This window comes from Malurus melanocephalus, unplaced genomic scaffold (assembly GCF_030028575.1).
Source record: "Malurus melanocephalus ecotype Western Australia unplaced genomic scaffold, MMel_1.1 scaffold_394, whole genome shotgun sequence".
NCBI classification, from domain to species: Eukaryota; Metazoa; Chordata; class Aves; order Passeriformes; family Maluridae; genus Malurus; species Malurus melanocephalus.
This window is the reverse complement of record NW_026623626.1, coordinates 2339-17437: the sequence shown is the minus strand read 5'-3', so window position 1 is coordinate 17437 and position 15099 is coordinate 2339. Positions and strand designations below refer to the sequence as shown.

General features: G+C 36.2%; 1 protein-coding gene across 3 annotated transcripts in view; it reads left to right on the top strand.

Annotated features, from left to right (window-relative positions):
- GSTCD (glutathione S-transferase C-terminal domain containing) overlaps positions 1-14064 on the top strand; it is a 50593-nt gene extending 36529 nt beyond the window's left edge. For all 3 annotated transcript variants that reach the window (XM_057379238.1, XM_057379237.1, XM_057379236.1), the window contains 7 exons: positions 511-626; positions 848-892; positions 1268-1396; positions 3783-3916; positions 5662-5692; positions 9495-9564; positions 12703-14064. In XM_057379238.1, the coding sequence (XP_057235221.1) occupies positions 511-626; positions 848-892; positions 1268-1396; positions 3783-3916; positions 5662-5692; positions 9495-9564; positions 12703-12839 (662 nt within the window). In that variant the 3' untranslated portion in view covers positions 12840-14064. The remainder of the gene's footprint in view (positions 1-510; positions 627-847; positions 893-1267; positions 1397-3782; positions 3917-5661; positions 5693-9494; positions 9565-12702) is intronic.
- The last annotated feature ends 1035 nt before the right edge of the window (positions 14065-15099 follow it).

The window sequence follows — 15099 nt, the reverse complement described above, 5'->3', positions numbered from 1 at the left end:
ACATTGCTGTGTGGAAATAATTCTCAAAGTAACTATCTCCTTGCACATGTAATCATTTAAGTAAGTGGGGCTGGTTATTATGAAGTGTAAAAGTTGACAATAGAAAGAGTTMAACTTTTAAAACTCAGTTGCTTAAAGATGGTGAATACAGTTATGGTAAATGAGGATATATTTTGGCAACCTTGTTGTGAATGTGTTTGAGCTCTGTCTCTGGGCATGAATCACAGGATTGGAGTATAATTAGGCCAGAGCTTAAACCAGTTTGATTGCTTTACATTAAGTTTATATGAGTTTKTTCCTAAGGATATATTACCAGCAACAACAAGAAAGTTAATTTTGGAGAAGGGTCTACCAAATATTTAATATGTTAAATATGAATTTAGCTTGAAGTGGATTAAGATTCCCAAGTGTTCCACTCAGTTTTAATCTCAGCTTTGCAGTTACCCATGTAAAATTGTCGGTGTTGAGAACCGCTGATCACTACTTAGGCATTTTCTCTGTCATCCCCAGGAAAGATGTCTAGAGACCGGGCTCTAAGGAAGCAGCAGCAACTGAATAATTTGGTAGCAGCAGTGATGAAACTTGCAAAGCCTGGAGATGTGATTGTGGACTTTTGCAGTGGAGGGGTAATATATATTTTTATGTGGTGTAATTTCTTTCAGCTTTCATCCATCTTTGCAGTTCTAGGTGGTTGCTGTCACAAAGCAAAGCAGAAGGGCAAATGCTGAAATTTTGGCTGCTTTCAAATGTTCTCTCATTGGTATGGGGACGCTTATCAGGTAATGAGTGAACAGCAGGGAACACTGAAAAGTAGCTCAGATTTTTTTGTTTGTGTTTCTTTTCACAGGGCCATGTTGGAATTGTTCTTGCTTATATGATGCCATCATGTCAGGTAAATTCTCAAGAAAAAGATCTCTGGTAATCTCATTTAAAAGATGTGTATGTAGAGAGAAATCACAGTTGTCTCAGCAGAAGACTTAGGTTTGAAACGTGCAAATTTTTAGCATAATCTGCAAATGTGTGTGGTGCTTTCCAGAGAAGAMAAAAGTAATAGGAAAGTAAAATATTTGCAAGCTGAATAATATTGGCCAGTGTTAAATGCCTTTGATTGTTACTGGATTTCCAGCTAGTCGTTTTGTAGATTTCAGACTCTGCCACAAGTAATTCAGAGGTTTTCTCAACAAACTACGAAGTTTTCTGCTTGGTAATGTTGTATTTCAATTTCTCAATATTATTTTGCCTACTTTCTCCTATGCGTGAAATCTAGGTGGTACTCATAGAAAATAAGGAGCTGTCHCTGATCCGTGCTAAAGACAGAAGTGATGAACTGGGTTTAAGCAACATTTGGTTCATTCAAGCAAATTTGGACTATTTTAATGGGACTTTTAACATTGGGGTAAGTGACCATAACTCTTCTACTTCAAAACTTCAGTATTGGATTAATTATTCTTAGAACAATTGAAATATGTGAGAGAAGAAATTTCTCTATGTCCTTGCAGACCATGAAGTAAGTGACATGAATATTCTGTCTAGAATTCTGCAGCCCTAGTGAGGAAAAAGACATAAACAGTATTTTGTGACTCTAAATATTCCTGTCATCTAGTTTTTWATTCTATTCATAGAATATGAACCTCTGTGGCATGGTGGAAGCTTTCCATGCAAGACTGACCTTTAAATCACCCATCTAAAGGCCTGGTTTGGAGGGTTAATCCTGAAGGTTTATGGTACAAGAACAGTGCTGTGCAACTGTTTGGTTGGTTTATTTAAGAAAGGAACAGAAATATAGTGGAGGAAGAAGAGCAAAGAATAAGTGCTTCCTAGTGTAAATTTCCAATTCTCTAGCTTTATTTTCTGTGCTACGTTGTCATATATATCTCAGTGGGYGAATTAGAGAGCTATTTCAGAATACCAGGATCTCATGAATAATTTACTGTATTGTGTGTGAAATTTTTAACAGTTGTTTTATGAAATGAGTCTCCACTTCCGTGGTCATTGGAATTCCTGTCTTAATTTTTAGGGGCCTATTTTGAAAGTCAACACGATATTAACTCTATGGAGTTTTTATTTAATAAAAAAATATTCTGTAGTTCAAGTTTTGTGACAAGSAAGATAATCGAAGTGTATGTGAGAAGAGTTCACTTGGAAATTCTTCATTTCCAGGCCTTCATTTCCAAATATCTGCATTAGTCTTCACATTATATTTTATTTCAAATAGTGAGATCAACATATAGGATATCCTGAGAAAACTTTTTCTTTAATTTTATTTGTGATTTTTTATTGACTTAATGGGATCTCAGAAAACCARAGAAGAAAACAGTTGGTGTAACAGTCATACAGACTCAGCAAAGCTACTGGTTTTATTTGCTGCCATTTTAAGCTCTCTTTTTCAAATGTGCAAGCAAAGCAGAGAGCTTTGTTTTCTACTTGGATAAATGAGGAAGTAATTATAATTAYGTTCCATGATAATCTTATTGCTGTGATATTAAGAATTTATTTCTGATGTTAAACTAGTTTTATTTTTGTTGTTAAAATCGTATGAACACTTTCATTGTGGAATTATTTTACTGTTACTTTTTAATGTTCTGCTTGAGACAAGAATATTTGTTTCCATCTGTATGCAGCTACAATTCAGTCAATGATTAATGGCCTTCTTAGCTGAGCAAAAAGACTGCGAACAAAAAAGATTTTATTTTAATTTGTATCTGAGAGCAAAGTTTTTATCTTCCAGTTGCTCTACCTTGAAAGGCAGCTTTGWACCCTGAAATCTGAGCTGTGCAGTTTTAAACCTTTTCTCTAAATTTACAGTGAACAAAAAGCAAAGCAAATAATGTAGTTTTATAAATCCACACTGCTGCATAAAATTAGAAATGTGCCTCAGAAATGTCCTTAAAGTATGCACCAGACCTACTCTTTGAGGTACTGAACACATGGGAGGAGAGGAAGTAAAGCCTCCATTTCACATGACCCATTTGGCGTCCCAGGTACAGATAGGAGGGAGCTGCTTGCTTTYCCTTGCAATATATTGAGTACTGCAGTAACTTGCCTTTCTGTAGGAGAGCAGGAAGAATTTGGGTGCAAACTGTATGTTGCCCAAACACATCAGTGCTCACAGGTAGTTGTGATCAAATGTTATTTTAGTTTTAGTTGAAGAGCCCATTGCCAAGAAAAAGATAGAAAAGAGAAAGGAGAGAACAAAATTTAAAGCAGGGCAAATAGTATTTGATGCTTTCCCCCAGCTTCAGTGTTTGTTTTCTGAAGTTTTTACTCCGTAAAGTCAAATTATCTAAATTTATGCGTAATTTTTTTCTTCAATTATTACCTTCAGGTGTATTTGTTACTTCTCTTAGTGCTTAGTTCAAATCCAGTTTTCATATGGTTCTTTGTATTTCTAAGTCCTTTTGGCCTGACGAAGACTTTTGCCAAATCACTGCATAGTTTTTCTGTTACTATCTATTCTACGACTACTATTTTTCTGAAGATTTGGTTTTAGTCTRCTTGATATCACAGTGAAGTGCACCTGCCTTTTGAATGCTTTTAGTGAGTGACCCTTCTTCAGTGYTGACGCTTCCCTTGTTGATGGAATAAACTAAATTTTGCTCCACATARATATGAAGGAGAGGAATGAAGAATGGAAGAATTAAGGACCAGGTGTTTGSTGTAACAGTTTTAGTTGCAAAACCTTCCTGATTTTAGTAACTCAGTCAACCAAAAAATGCTGGATTGTATTTAGAATGTTCCAATGATGAATTCTCTTTCYTTGTTTTTTGTTTTTCCTGCTGTAGGTGGCTCTGCATGCCTGTGGTGTGGCCACAGACATGGTGATTGAACACTGCCTTAGGGCAGGGGCAGCCTTTGTCATCTCCCCCTGCTGCTATGGCTTCATTCAAAATACAGTCAAGTTCAAATATCCACGAAGGTAAACGAAAGCTTGCAAGATAAGCCATAAAATMTCAACTTAAGTGAAAGAATAAAATCCTAGAAGAGAATAGAATTAAGGAATTGAAGTCATTGTGAGTGACCAGGTTAAGCTGATTCACGCTTACAATGTAACTGTTTCTTCCTGTTTGTCAACCCATCCTGAAAGGCAGACAGATTGGTAATTCCTGGATTTTTTTTTTTCTGGATTTGTCTGTTCATGGTTCAGAAGACTTTATACAATCAACATAGTAGATACRGTATCTAATATGCAGACCTTCTATCTTTACATCACAAAGTCAATAGAAAAYGCATGAAAATTACTCTCAGAAGGGGAATTGATGTTTTAATGTTAGAGGAAGATGTAAGCAGCTGGTTTAAAGAAATGGGTCTGCTTTATACCACAGTTTACTGCTTGTGAAACTCCTCTGATTTATTCCCAGCTAGATAAGCTCTCCTGTATTTCAGTTCATATTTTTAATACTTCTTGAATGGATTGTGTACATATTTTGTCTTCAAATCTGTCCTGTGAGAGATACTGCTATAGAATTTTAATGTTTTTGATATACATAAAAAGTAAAAGATAAGCATAAAGTGGCAGAAGACAAGAGGTTAAATAGCCTTCTGAGTCAGAACTAGATAGGGGAAAAGGGTTGTGTTTTGGTTGGCTTTTTTTTTTTCTCCATAAAACTGAGCTTTGCATTTTGGATGTCCTAGAGGAATTAGATTTAATTCTACTAGGAATTACATCAATGACTTAAGTATATATTTCTGAAATAAGAAACTGAAATATTCTTCTTAAAAGGAATCAACAAATCTAAAAAGATATTATGCATTTATATGAAATATTTTCTTTTTCTATAATATCAAAGTGTTCTGGCACAGAAGTCTGTGGAGAATAATTATTTATAACGTGTCAGTTTGATTACCTTTGCATTTAACAGTGTTTTCTTATTCAATTTGATTCTTCCATCTCTTTGTGCATGCCCCTTTTTGTTTTCTCTTGCAACACAATACCACAAATAAGTCTTCTAAGGAATAGGGAATAAAGTGTTAAGCCTTCCAAACTAAGCAGGCATATAGTTTTTCTCAGTTTATTTGTTTTAAAATTTGCTGGATAATGTTTAACTTTTGACCAGCTATGTTTTTAGACCACAAAGATTGAAAATCATCACTTGGATAACTTCTGTTGCTGTAAATGCTGCAAGAATGTTTGTGTTTGCTAAAATTTTGAATCTAACATCGTAAGTCTATGAAAAAGTTATCAAYCTGGGCTTGAGCTAAATTTTAGGGTTGGCTTTTTCTTTTTTTCCTTAGGTTATGTGATCATAAAACATTACAGCCTGGCCATATCACCACAGTGCCTGTGTTSTGTACTCGGTTCCATTGTAAAGACCCTTTACTTTTTGATACAAACAAAATATATGTGTGTCTAGAGTATTATTAAATATATATAAAGAGTTTCTGTGACAGTGAGGAAACAACAGTAAATATGTGTTAGTATTTAGAATGATCTAAAAAGAGAATTTTGATTAATAATGTAACGGGGAAAAAAGACACTGCCAAGTACACTTTTCATTTTCAAGTCACCTGGAACTGTAATGGGTTTTAGAATTTTTTAATGCCTTTCTAAATGATTCAGATATTGCTATTTTCTTTAAACTGTGTTCAAGTATTTATTGCTTGCTTCTATTTTCTACCTTTGCTGGTTTTAGATGCTAATTGAATTATCTATTTTTTTTTCAGTCATCAGTTCAAAGAAATTTTGTCCTACAAGGTATGTTACAAGGGTGGGAAAGGGGGAGATGTTTTTGTGTAGTTTCCTGCATTTCACTGAGTCTTCTTATCAAATGAAATGTAGGTGGTTATCTTCTAATATCAAGGATGGGCGTGTGTTGAGTGAAATGTTCATTATTAGTGCAGGTGTCATCGTATTTTCTCTCCAATATCTATTTTTAAGGGTTCTTTTCTTCAATAGAACGAAATAGTTTCTCCACAAAAAAACGCCATTTTTTGTCATAAATGTATAAGTGAGCCATTCCTAAAGTACTTCAGCATGTATCAGGGTGTTGAACTACAGGATACCAATTTGTTTAGGTRTTAAATACAACTGTTGTATTAAATATTACATTCCTCCCTCTAATTTATGTCTAAAACATAGTAAGTAGGAAGAGTTTATACAGATCAGCAAGAATTTTATACAGTATTTTTATTTTGTTCTGTTTTAAAAATGTTGTTCAAAATTATTAAAAAAATATTAAAGCGTCTTTTGACCCTGTGGAGCTGGGATCTGTGGAGATAATCTGAGAGAAATTCGGGAGAAATTATCACTGAAACGTGCCGATCTACCAGAGAAGGTAATGGGGAGTGGAAAAGGACAAGAGCAGAGAGGTGGACAGCAGAAAAYTGATACTGATCTGTTAAGTTTTGTCTTGTGAGTTTAAACTAGTTAGTGATGAGCAACCTGAAATTTGAAGGTTAGAGACACTTGATGAAAGAACATGTTTCCTTTTGAGGGAAGCAAGGGTATATAGAAACTTCATTAAATTTACAGGTCAAATTCTAGACAGGGCTCTTTGTGTTTACAATATAGAAATTAATTTTGGAGATGCAGAATAGTTCTTTGTAACATAAGTATGGATGTGACGGAGGGTGTTTCTAATATCCAAATGCTTTTGGGGACAGTTCAAAGATACTGTATGTGGCAGGAAAATGGAGATTATCCTTTATAATTATAAATTAGAAAGAGTTTTAAAAATTTAGAGAATCTCCAGCCATCTTGTAAGGGAAGTTCAGTTATCAGGTAATAAATGCCCAAAGAGTGAGATGATAAAAGCTGCATGGTGGATTTGGAGCTGCCTTTATTTCTTCCCTGTGATTAATGTTTCTTTCAACTTCTCTAAGACAYAATCACAAAGAACTTGGGTTTTAGTTCAGAAAAAAAAAAATTACTAGCATTGTTAAACCTGTTGACAGTACAGAGATGATTACAATTATAAAGTCAAGGATGCCTAGATAAGGATAGTRTGTGTAATCTCATTGCAACTCAGTGAATTTTTTCTTAATCTGTTAATCCATGGAAATTTACATCAGAGGTTTGTCAACACTGTAGAAGCTCTAGAATTTTATTATTTTGTTGCAGAAGGGCACCGGAGTCAAAGATAAGGTTAAAAAATATTGCTGCTCTTAGTAACACAAGAGTCTATACAATTGGTCTAGGCTGGTTGGTGCCTTAAATAATCCTAGTTATAAATAATTTCAGTTATGCAGCTAGCTGGATGGGGTTTTATAATTCATATTGATACTTACAGGTTATTGGCTAGCAGCCAAAGTTGCCATGTGTTAGCCAGACTTTTTCGGTGTCACCCCTTCCAGTTCTCATTTTAAATTAATTTCTCTTATCTTCCATTTTAGTAATATCTAAAAAGACATGCAGAACTCTGGCATTTCCAAAACTTTTTTGATGAGAACATTRTGCTGTAATTCATTAGGTTATAGTTGCAAGGAATGAGGTTATCACAGCTGTAGATTTCTACCATGATACATTTCTGACTTCATCAAGACTCAAAGAGAATTGGAAAGTAGAGCTGTATAATTTTGCAAGTACAGCTTTGGAAATTTAATAGGAATTGAAGGTGTGGATCTTCTAGTAAGCAAGTTAGCTGTTTATACCTCTTTAGAAGGTTTCTAATCATTATTTTAGAAGTACTTCTTATTTCTGACAACAGGCAATGTGACAATTTAATCAYTGTGTCAGGAGGAAACAATGTACTCATTGTACAGGCCTCTAATTTATCTTTCTGGATCACCTCTATAAGAAGCCAGGGATTGGAGTCAGTCCAGATTTTCWGGTTAACTGACAAGACTTACCTTGGTTCTGGTCAGATTCAGAGAGCTGAGAGCTTGCTATTGCAAAAAGCTAAGTTGTATCAGGTGCCTGAAGGCTGGTGAGGAGTTGTGTGCTAACAYTGATCTTCTCCCTCTTCTCTAAATCCCTCTTTTTCTCCCCAAGCTGCCTGTCACTGCTGCTTGTCTTCTGACAGTGCCACATTGTCCATGGCACCCCTTCTTATCCATTCACCAGTAGTCACATCTGGGTTTAACATTTTCACATCTTCTGTACTACAAAAATAGCCATATTTGAATGGAACTGACTGGGTGTGACATATTTAAGTCGTAAATGTGTTATAACATGTTCTTTTTTTATGAAGCTGTGAGCTGGAAACCTTCATGTCAATGAGCTGTACTGTGGAACAAATATCCTTGCATTGAGATATTATAAATTGTATTTAAATGAGTAGTATTTGTCCATCAGGTGATGATAATATTTTATTTTATAATATGTGGGAAAAYTTTTTGTGGCCAGGTGTGCATTTATGAATTGTATGGAGTGTACTGGAGGAATTAACATTGTGATTTGATACGAAGCTTTTTTGTGGAGTGAAGAATTGGATGTTTATGTCCCTTGAATAAGATGCTGGAATAAGTACCCTTACTTCAGATTACTGAAAGAACCTGTGATATCCTTAGGTGAAGTTGCTCTGTCCACCTATTACAAGGACAAAGTCTTTAAAATCATAATTTCATATAAGACATCTTTTGGATGCAAGACATGTCCTTGTTTCAGAGCTATAGCTCTGGAAGCTTTGCTTAGGAGAGCACTTTTTGTTGTTGCCCATTTCTGTTTTCTCCCCATGACATTGTCAGGAGACTTGGGAATGTTGTGTGATTCTAAGACGGTTCTGATTTAGTCTCTCCTGTACTTAATATTGCARTGGTCCCACAGAGCACAGCTGTCATCAGAGCAGCAATTTCACTGCTGCACCTGCCAGGCTCTTCCTCTCACCATCTGGCTAACTTGCCTTCCTTGGCACGGCTGGTCTTTGAGGAGATATTGTGCTGGCTCAGGCAATGGGGATTGAAGGCAAATGAGGATGGGGCTCTGCACCCTCCCCTGCACCATCCCCCCGGGTGATTGACAGGGAGAAATCAACAGCAGCCGTTTTCAAAGCCTCTGCAGAAAATGGTAGTGAAACAGGGCTMGTTTGGAAGTAAATTGTGCTCATTTTGATGGAGGAAACCTTTCTATTCAGAGCCAGATATTCTTTGCCTTCAGGACCTGAATGGATCTGGTAGGGCAGATGAAGTTTGACCCACCAGCCTGTGGATTCAAAATCACTGCTTGGGAGGAATGTTCAAATTTACTGTTGACTTGTCTTGGCTGCTTATTCATGCTGAGAAGCTGCCATATGATGACTCTGCTAGAAGATGGCTGTGTTGCTCATCCATTCTTGAAGGCAAGATTAGTCTGCAGGATGTCTTTGAAGAATGCTGTCTTGTATACATTGCGTCCAGTTCAACTGGTGCAAAGAATTAGGAAGTTTAGCAAGAAACGAATACTCATGAGGAGAAGGGTTGAGATTACAAGCACTTATTACTTTATTTGCAGTATAAAAATTGGGATTTGCGCACAGGTTTTTTTTTTTTTGAGAAATATTGTCTTCAGCATGGTAGCATTTCTGATACTTTTAAGCATTTATTCAGATTTTTCTTGGTTTTTTTTTCTTTTTTTTTTATAGGAGCACATGATCCTTTGCAGATTCGCAGATCAGACAGCTGTTCAGCTTCCACCTGAACGTAGGCTAACTGGTATGAATTTCTACAGCTGTTGTGTAAACCATCTCAGTAATGGTTTTACCTTGATACATAAAGGAAGAAATCATACATTTGTGAATGGAGCACTAAGTAGATGTCTTCACATGACACTTGAAAAATTCAAGTTCTGTCACATTTCATCTCTTGCTGTTGTCTTCTGTCCTGTAAAAACTCCTTTCTTCTTCCAAAATCATCAATATGAGAAAGTTAGTTTGCATTTTACTGTTTTTTTTTTTTTTGCTTCATCTTTTTTTCCCCCCCATGATTCTCTGAAAAGCATGAGATCTTCTTGAAGTTCACTAAAGTCCTGCTATTGGTGGTTCATCTCACATTAAAAGCACTGGCTATTTGTAGAAGTGATTTTCAGTGTGCCCCTTTTTCATGTGCCCCCTTTGTTCTGCTTGTAGTCACTGGGGATAACTCTCCTGATAGGCAAACATCTAATGCCAGCTGCAAACAATAAGACTGAATTGCAGGGGTTGGGCTGGCTTTGGTCAGAAGGACAGCAAATACAGAACACTTCAAATATGTGGAATAAGATTTGACCTATAAAAGGGTGTATTGTATAAAGGGTATATATAAGCGTGTATTTATCAAAAAAAATAGTGCGGTCCTGTCTGGTAATTAGCTGTATTTAGCTTCTAGGTCAAAAAAGACAGAAGGGGATAAGGAACACAAATGTAATTTTTATGTTTGCCCTGACAAGAAACCCCAAATATAATTTTATTCTCTCTTTCCCCCTACGTCATCCCTTTTTCTGTTTTCAAGAATGTTACTTTTCTGTAAGTTCCATTTGATACTAGTCTATCTCAATGAATATGGTTGTCATTTCTGTGTTCTGCTTCAGCTTCAAAACTGGTTTTCTGGGAATCTTGTTTGGCGGTATTTTTAAGTTTGCTTACAAACAATTGAAGATTGAATGAGGTCAGTGTTTCAGCCATGGCAATAATGTTTTTTTAAATTTTGTTCTTGTGCAATGCATGATCAGGAATTAAAAAACTGTATRTTTCATTTAATGAAAGTTTTCCTGACCAGATGGAGACTTTCTTCTCATTTTAAATGGTGGCAAAATTACTTATTCTGCTACTTTTTGAATATTTTAGGGTTGTGTTGTGAACACAGCACAATTGTTTTGGCAATTACCACTGAGTTTATGTGACTTCAGAGAAGTGACAAATCATTTCCTTTCATTACTTGTAAGCTGTAAAATACAGCATTTTGTCTGTGACTGTCATGGCCAAAACAACACATTTGTCTAAGGAATTACCACCACTTTCTGTAGTGTCTGTGACCATAAAGAGATGGAGTTGAACGCAGTTCTGSTACACACAGCAATTCCCTCTTAAAAGAACAAAATCCTGTGTACCATTTTCACTGGACGTGGCTTTCACCCTCTACATGTGGAAGTTATACCTGAGTGGAAAATGAATGGTTGGATGGCTTTGTGAACATTGCTACAGTCCACCTGACTACACAGAGCTGCTCCATGAGTTTCACAGGCTTACTGAGAGCACCCAGGTAGCCAGGCCCCACTTGTGACAAWCCCAGCTTCCCTTCAGTGTGTACACTGGAGTAATGAAATTGGTGTCAGTGGCAAGAGTACGTAAATGCCCTTTTGTTCAATCAACTACAGATGGTGATTTTCTATGAAACCACAAATGTGGGAGGATAGGGCCACAAAAAGTAATTTGCAGAGTTCTCTCTTGGTTGGTTATAGAAACTGATAATTTCTCCCTTCAGCATATGAATCCATACAGGACTGAGTTGGAAAGTTCTTTTTCAGGCCCTCCCTTATTATTTTATCTCTAAATTGTCTCCTAACCAATTCTACCCCTTTCACATCTCAGGCCACCGACAGAAGAGAGTCCAAATGTTGTAATTTTGGTGAACTGAAAGTAGTGAAATCCTTTTGTAACTAAGGAATTCAGCTGAGAAGGAGAAGATAGTTCTGGCCATGGGCTCACTATGGACAGAGTAGATCGGAGTGAGCACTGCATTAAAATGTGATGTGCACCACCTGCTCTGAAATACAAAGATACTGAGGGTGTGTTGGTGCCACCTGCCCAAAACTTCTCCAGGCACCTAACCAGGGTACCTAACAGGGCTGGTAATGATACAGGTACTAAAGCTCTGTTTATATTCAGGGAAGAGAGGTAAGCAGTTCCAGASGGTAGTTTGGAATGCCAGACTCCTTTGCCAAAGGTGAACAGGAGGTGCTCCTGTCTCTTTATCTCAGACCCCAAATGCATTTAACTATACAATTCTCTCAAGAACAAGAAAAAMGGTAGGGTCTTTGTGTTTGAAACTGAAGCAAGATTGTGCTCTGTTTGTTATTTAAGACTATAACTATTAGGGATAAAACATTTCAAAGTAGCATTAAATTTTTCTTTTAGTAGAATTTCAAGCTGCTGAAAATACAATCTGACAAGTCAATTCTGTATTTCAGAACATAACAATCAATTAAAATTAGTAAATAAGTAAAGACAAATGGTTTCATCTTCTTGTTATGGCTAAATTGTAATAATTTTTTACGCAGAAAATCTCCTAAGTAGAAAAAAACCCCTTTGTASTTCCTGGGTTTTTCTGCAGGTAAATCTGAAATAAGCTTAATTTGCATTACCAATTTAGTATGTTTGTTTAAAAGTAGTTACATTAATATGTCTCAAATCAATTACACCGGATCCACTTTTTGATATTTTAGTCTGTTGTTTCTGTTCAGTAACCAGAGATTTTCAGATTTTAGGTGAAAGTACAGGAGGAAAGCAGTTATGGTTATAAAGGGAATAGAAGTTTGGCATTTCAGAGAGCTAAGGGGTAAACTAGGCATTTTTCTTCTTCCCATTTGCCTTAAAGTATTATTTTTTTTCTGTAAGTTTTGAGGATACTTTAAAATAGTTGTGCCTTTCTTCATATATAAAGAGTTAATCTTCTCAAGGCCTTAGCTAAATGAGGGTTACAAGTCAGAGATGTGATTAGGAAAATAAACCAGATTAAGATGTTTTTAAGCAGATTTGGAACTTATTTTTTAGGTGGTTTACTGATGTGTTTTCCTAAYATTGAATATTTAAGTGCACATTTCYGATAATGTTTCTACATTTTAAGTTTCTRTCCTTTCCCTTGCTCTCATTTTAGGAAAGCAGTGCATGGGACTTGTGGATCTGGATCGGGCATGGGCTGCAGAAGAGCATAACTACTCTGTTCAAGTTATATCTATGGAGCCAGAGAGTTGTTCTCCAAAGAACAATATGTTTGTGGGCGTCCCTGCTTAGGGTTTGAAACTTGCATTTGATTTGAAGTTGAACATAAATCTTCAGTGCATAATGACATCCAGCAGATAGAGGCAGTGCTGGGAACCAGACATCCCCCATCTTGAACGCATTGCCTTCACAAAAGGAAGCAGCCCAAAAGTCTTAAAAAGCAAACTGCATGCAGAGCGTCACAAATCAACGTGTAATGTGTCATTAAGCAACTTCTGGTTCTCGTACTGAGARGTTTCTGGATCTAATGACTGTGCATGGAATTATATCCATCTGTAAAAGTTTAGAAGAAGTTGGTTTTGTTGAAGGAAAGGTGATTCTCTCTTCAGTAAAGCTGTGTCTTGGCTGCTTGGAAATTGCATTCGTGGTCAAAACAGCATCTGTGTTTGTAAGCAGAGCCGTTATCAGCCAGCAGTGCTGATCACCAGAGGAGCAGAGAAGATCAAATTTGTTGTGTTAYTGAAAAGGCTGTGCAACAGGGGGTGGCTTGACTTTGCTAAATAATTCCACTACTGTAGGAAGACTATTTTAATAAAAATTCAGAATACTTTGGGCCTCATTCTGCTTATTAAAAATGAATTCTAACTTGCCAATTGCTTTTATGAAAAGACTTTAAAAGTACCTTTAAATGTTGGTCAAGGATTCTGTAACCAGGCATTTGATGTTGGATTTAAAGAAACCAAACTCCTCATTACCTATTGACCAGAAAGTGGGAGTTAGACATGATGTTAGTGAATTAATGCTTCACTGTCATGTTGGTAATATAAGTGTGTTGATTCCCATTCGTAAGAAACTTGCTGTCAGAAGAAATATTTAAGGACAGTTCATGTATCTACATAGATCATCTTCATTGACTTTATATTCAGTTTAAAATTTGACCAAAGTTGCAGTGTGGAACCATTTGAAAAGATCAGTCATAGTCATGCTACTCTAAAATGAAAATGAACGTTCTCCTGTGCTCAGTTTTCCCCCATAATTTTAAATCACCTGTTGATGTGAACACAATGGAAGATAGCTCCTAATAGATCTTTACTGCATGTTTAGGCATTTTATACATCTATGAATCCTGCCATGTTTTAATTTAATAGTCTGAAGTGTGAAAACTGTAAACATAGCTTCATGATGTGGCAAAATAAATTCTAAACAATAGGTATTGGCGCAAAGAAAAAGCATCCAGAAATATTTGGTTCYTCATGGAACTTAGATATCTATTAAGATCTAAATACTTGTTGGTGTTTTTTTTTTTTTGTGAAAACATGCAACGCTACCCACTCATCTAAAAGCATGAAAGTGAACAAGTAGGAGTGAATTCCTACCTTTAGCCTGAGTTCACAGTTGATAATGATGGAATAGCTTTTCTGCAACTTTTTGTTGTTACAAGAGCAACTGGAGTTTTGAAAAATGCGTGGCAAATATAAAATACATGATAACAGTTGTCCCCAGGGTTTTCTCCATTACTTGCCCAAAGAGAATTCATTTTCTAAGCTGGTGGTGTGTCAATCTGAACATCATTCGTGTTAAATTACTTTTCAGGAGTGAGCAAATGTTTCTTTGTGTCYTTTTTGTGCTGAAGGAGTAACTCATCAAGGTGAGGCACTTGYTGGAAACCGTGATGCTGTTTACAGTAAGGATTTCCACACTGCTCTGCTTCAGGCAGTGGGTAGCAATATGAATGTTTTCCTTATGGTGATGGTGAACATTTGTCATGGTCTGATATTATGCAATAATAAAGARCTTTCAGTAGAGCAAAATTCCGTGCTCTTACATGCTTCACATTTTCTACAATATCTGTATTAATAGTCTGTAACAGTTTTTTGATATACCTGAAAAGAAGGAATACATTTGGGATGCTCAGTAGGGAACATGTGTGCTGCTGAATAAAGGATAAAAGTGGGGTTTTTTTTAACAGGTAAAACCAGTATTTCTTAAGAGGTGGAGAAGGAGCCTTACTTGRACAAATGTCCAAGAAGTTATCGGGTGCTTCAGATGGTCAAGAAAAAGAGGTGAAGTCACAYAAGGATCCAAGCATCAATCTCTGTTTAATTCTTTGGAATTCTTTTCTATTTCTTTAAAGTACCTGTTTTCATGTTAATGACAGTTTGTTTCCCACAAGGTGTTGCTTACTTGTGACTTAAGTAGATTGTTTTGTATCTGCTGCCCCTCAAAGATGTAGGCCTCATAGGAAGAAAAGATTTATAGAAGTAAGGGAGAAATCCTACAAAAATAGTGCTGTGTTTATATGCATCATTACAACCCATTTTTTCTTGGATAA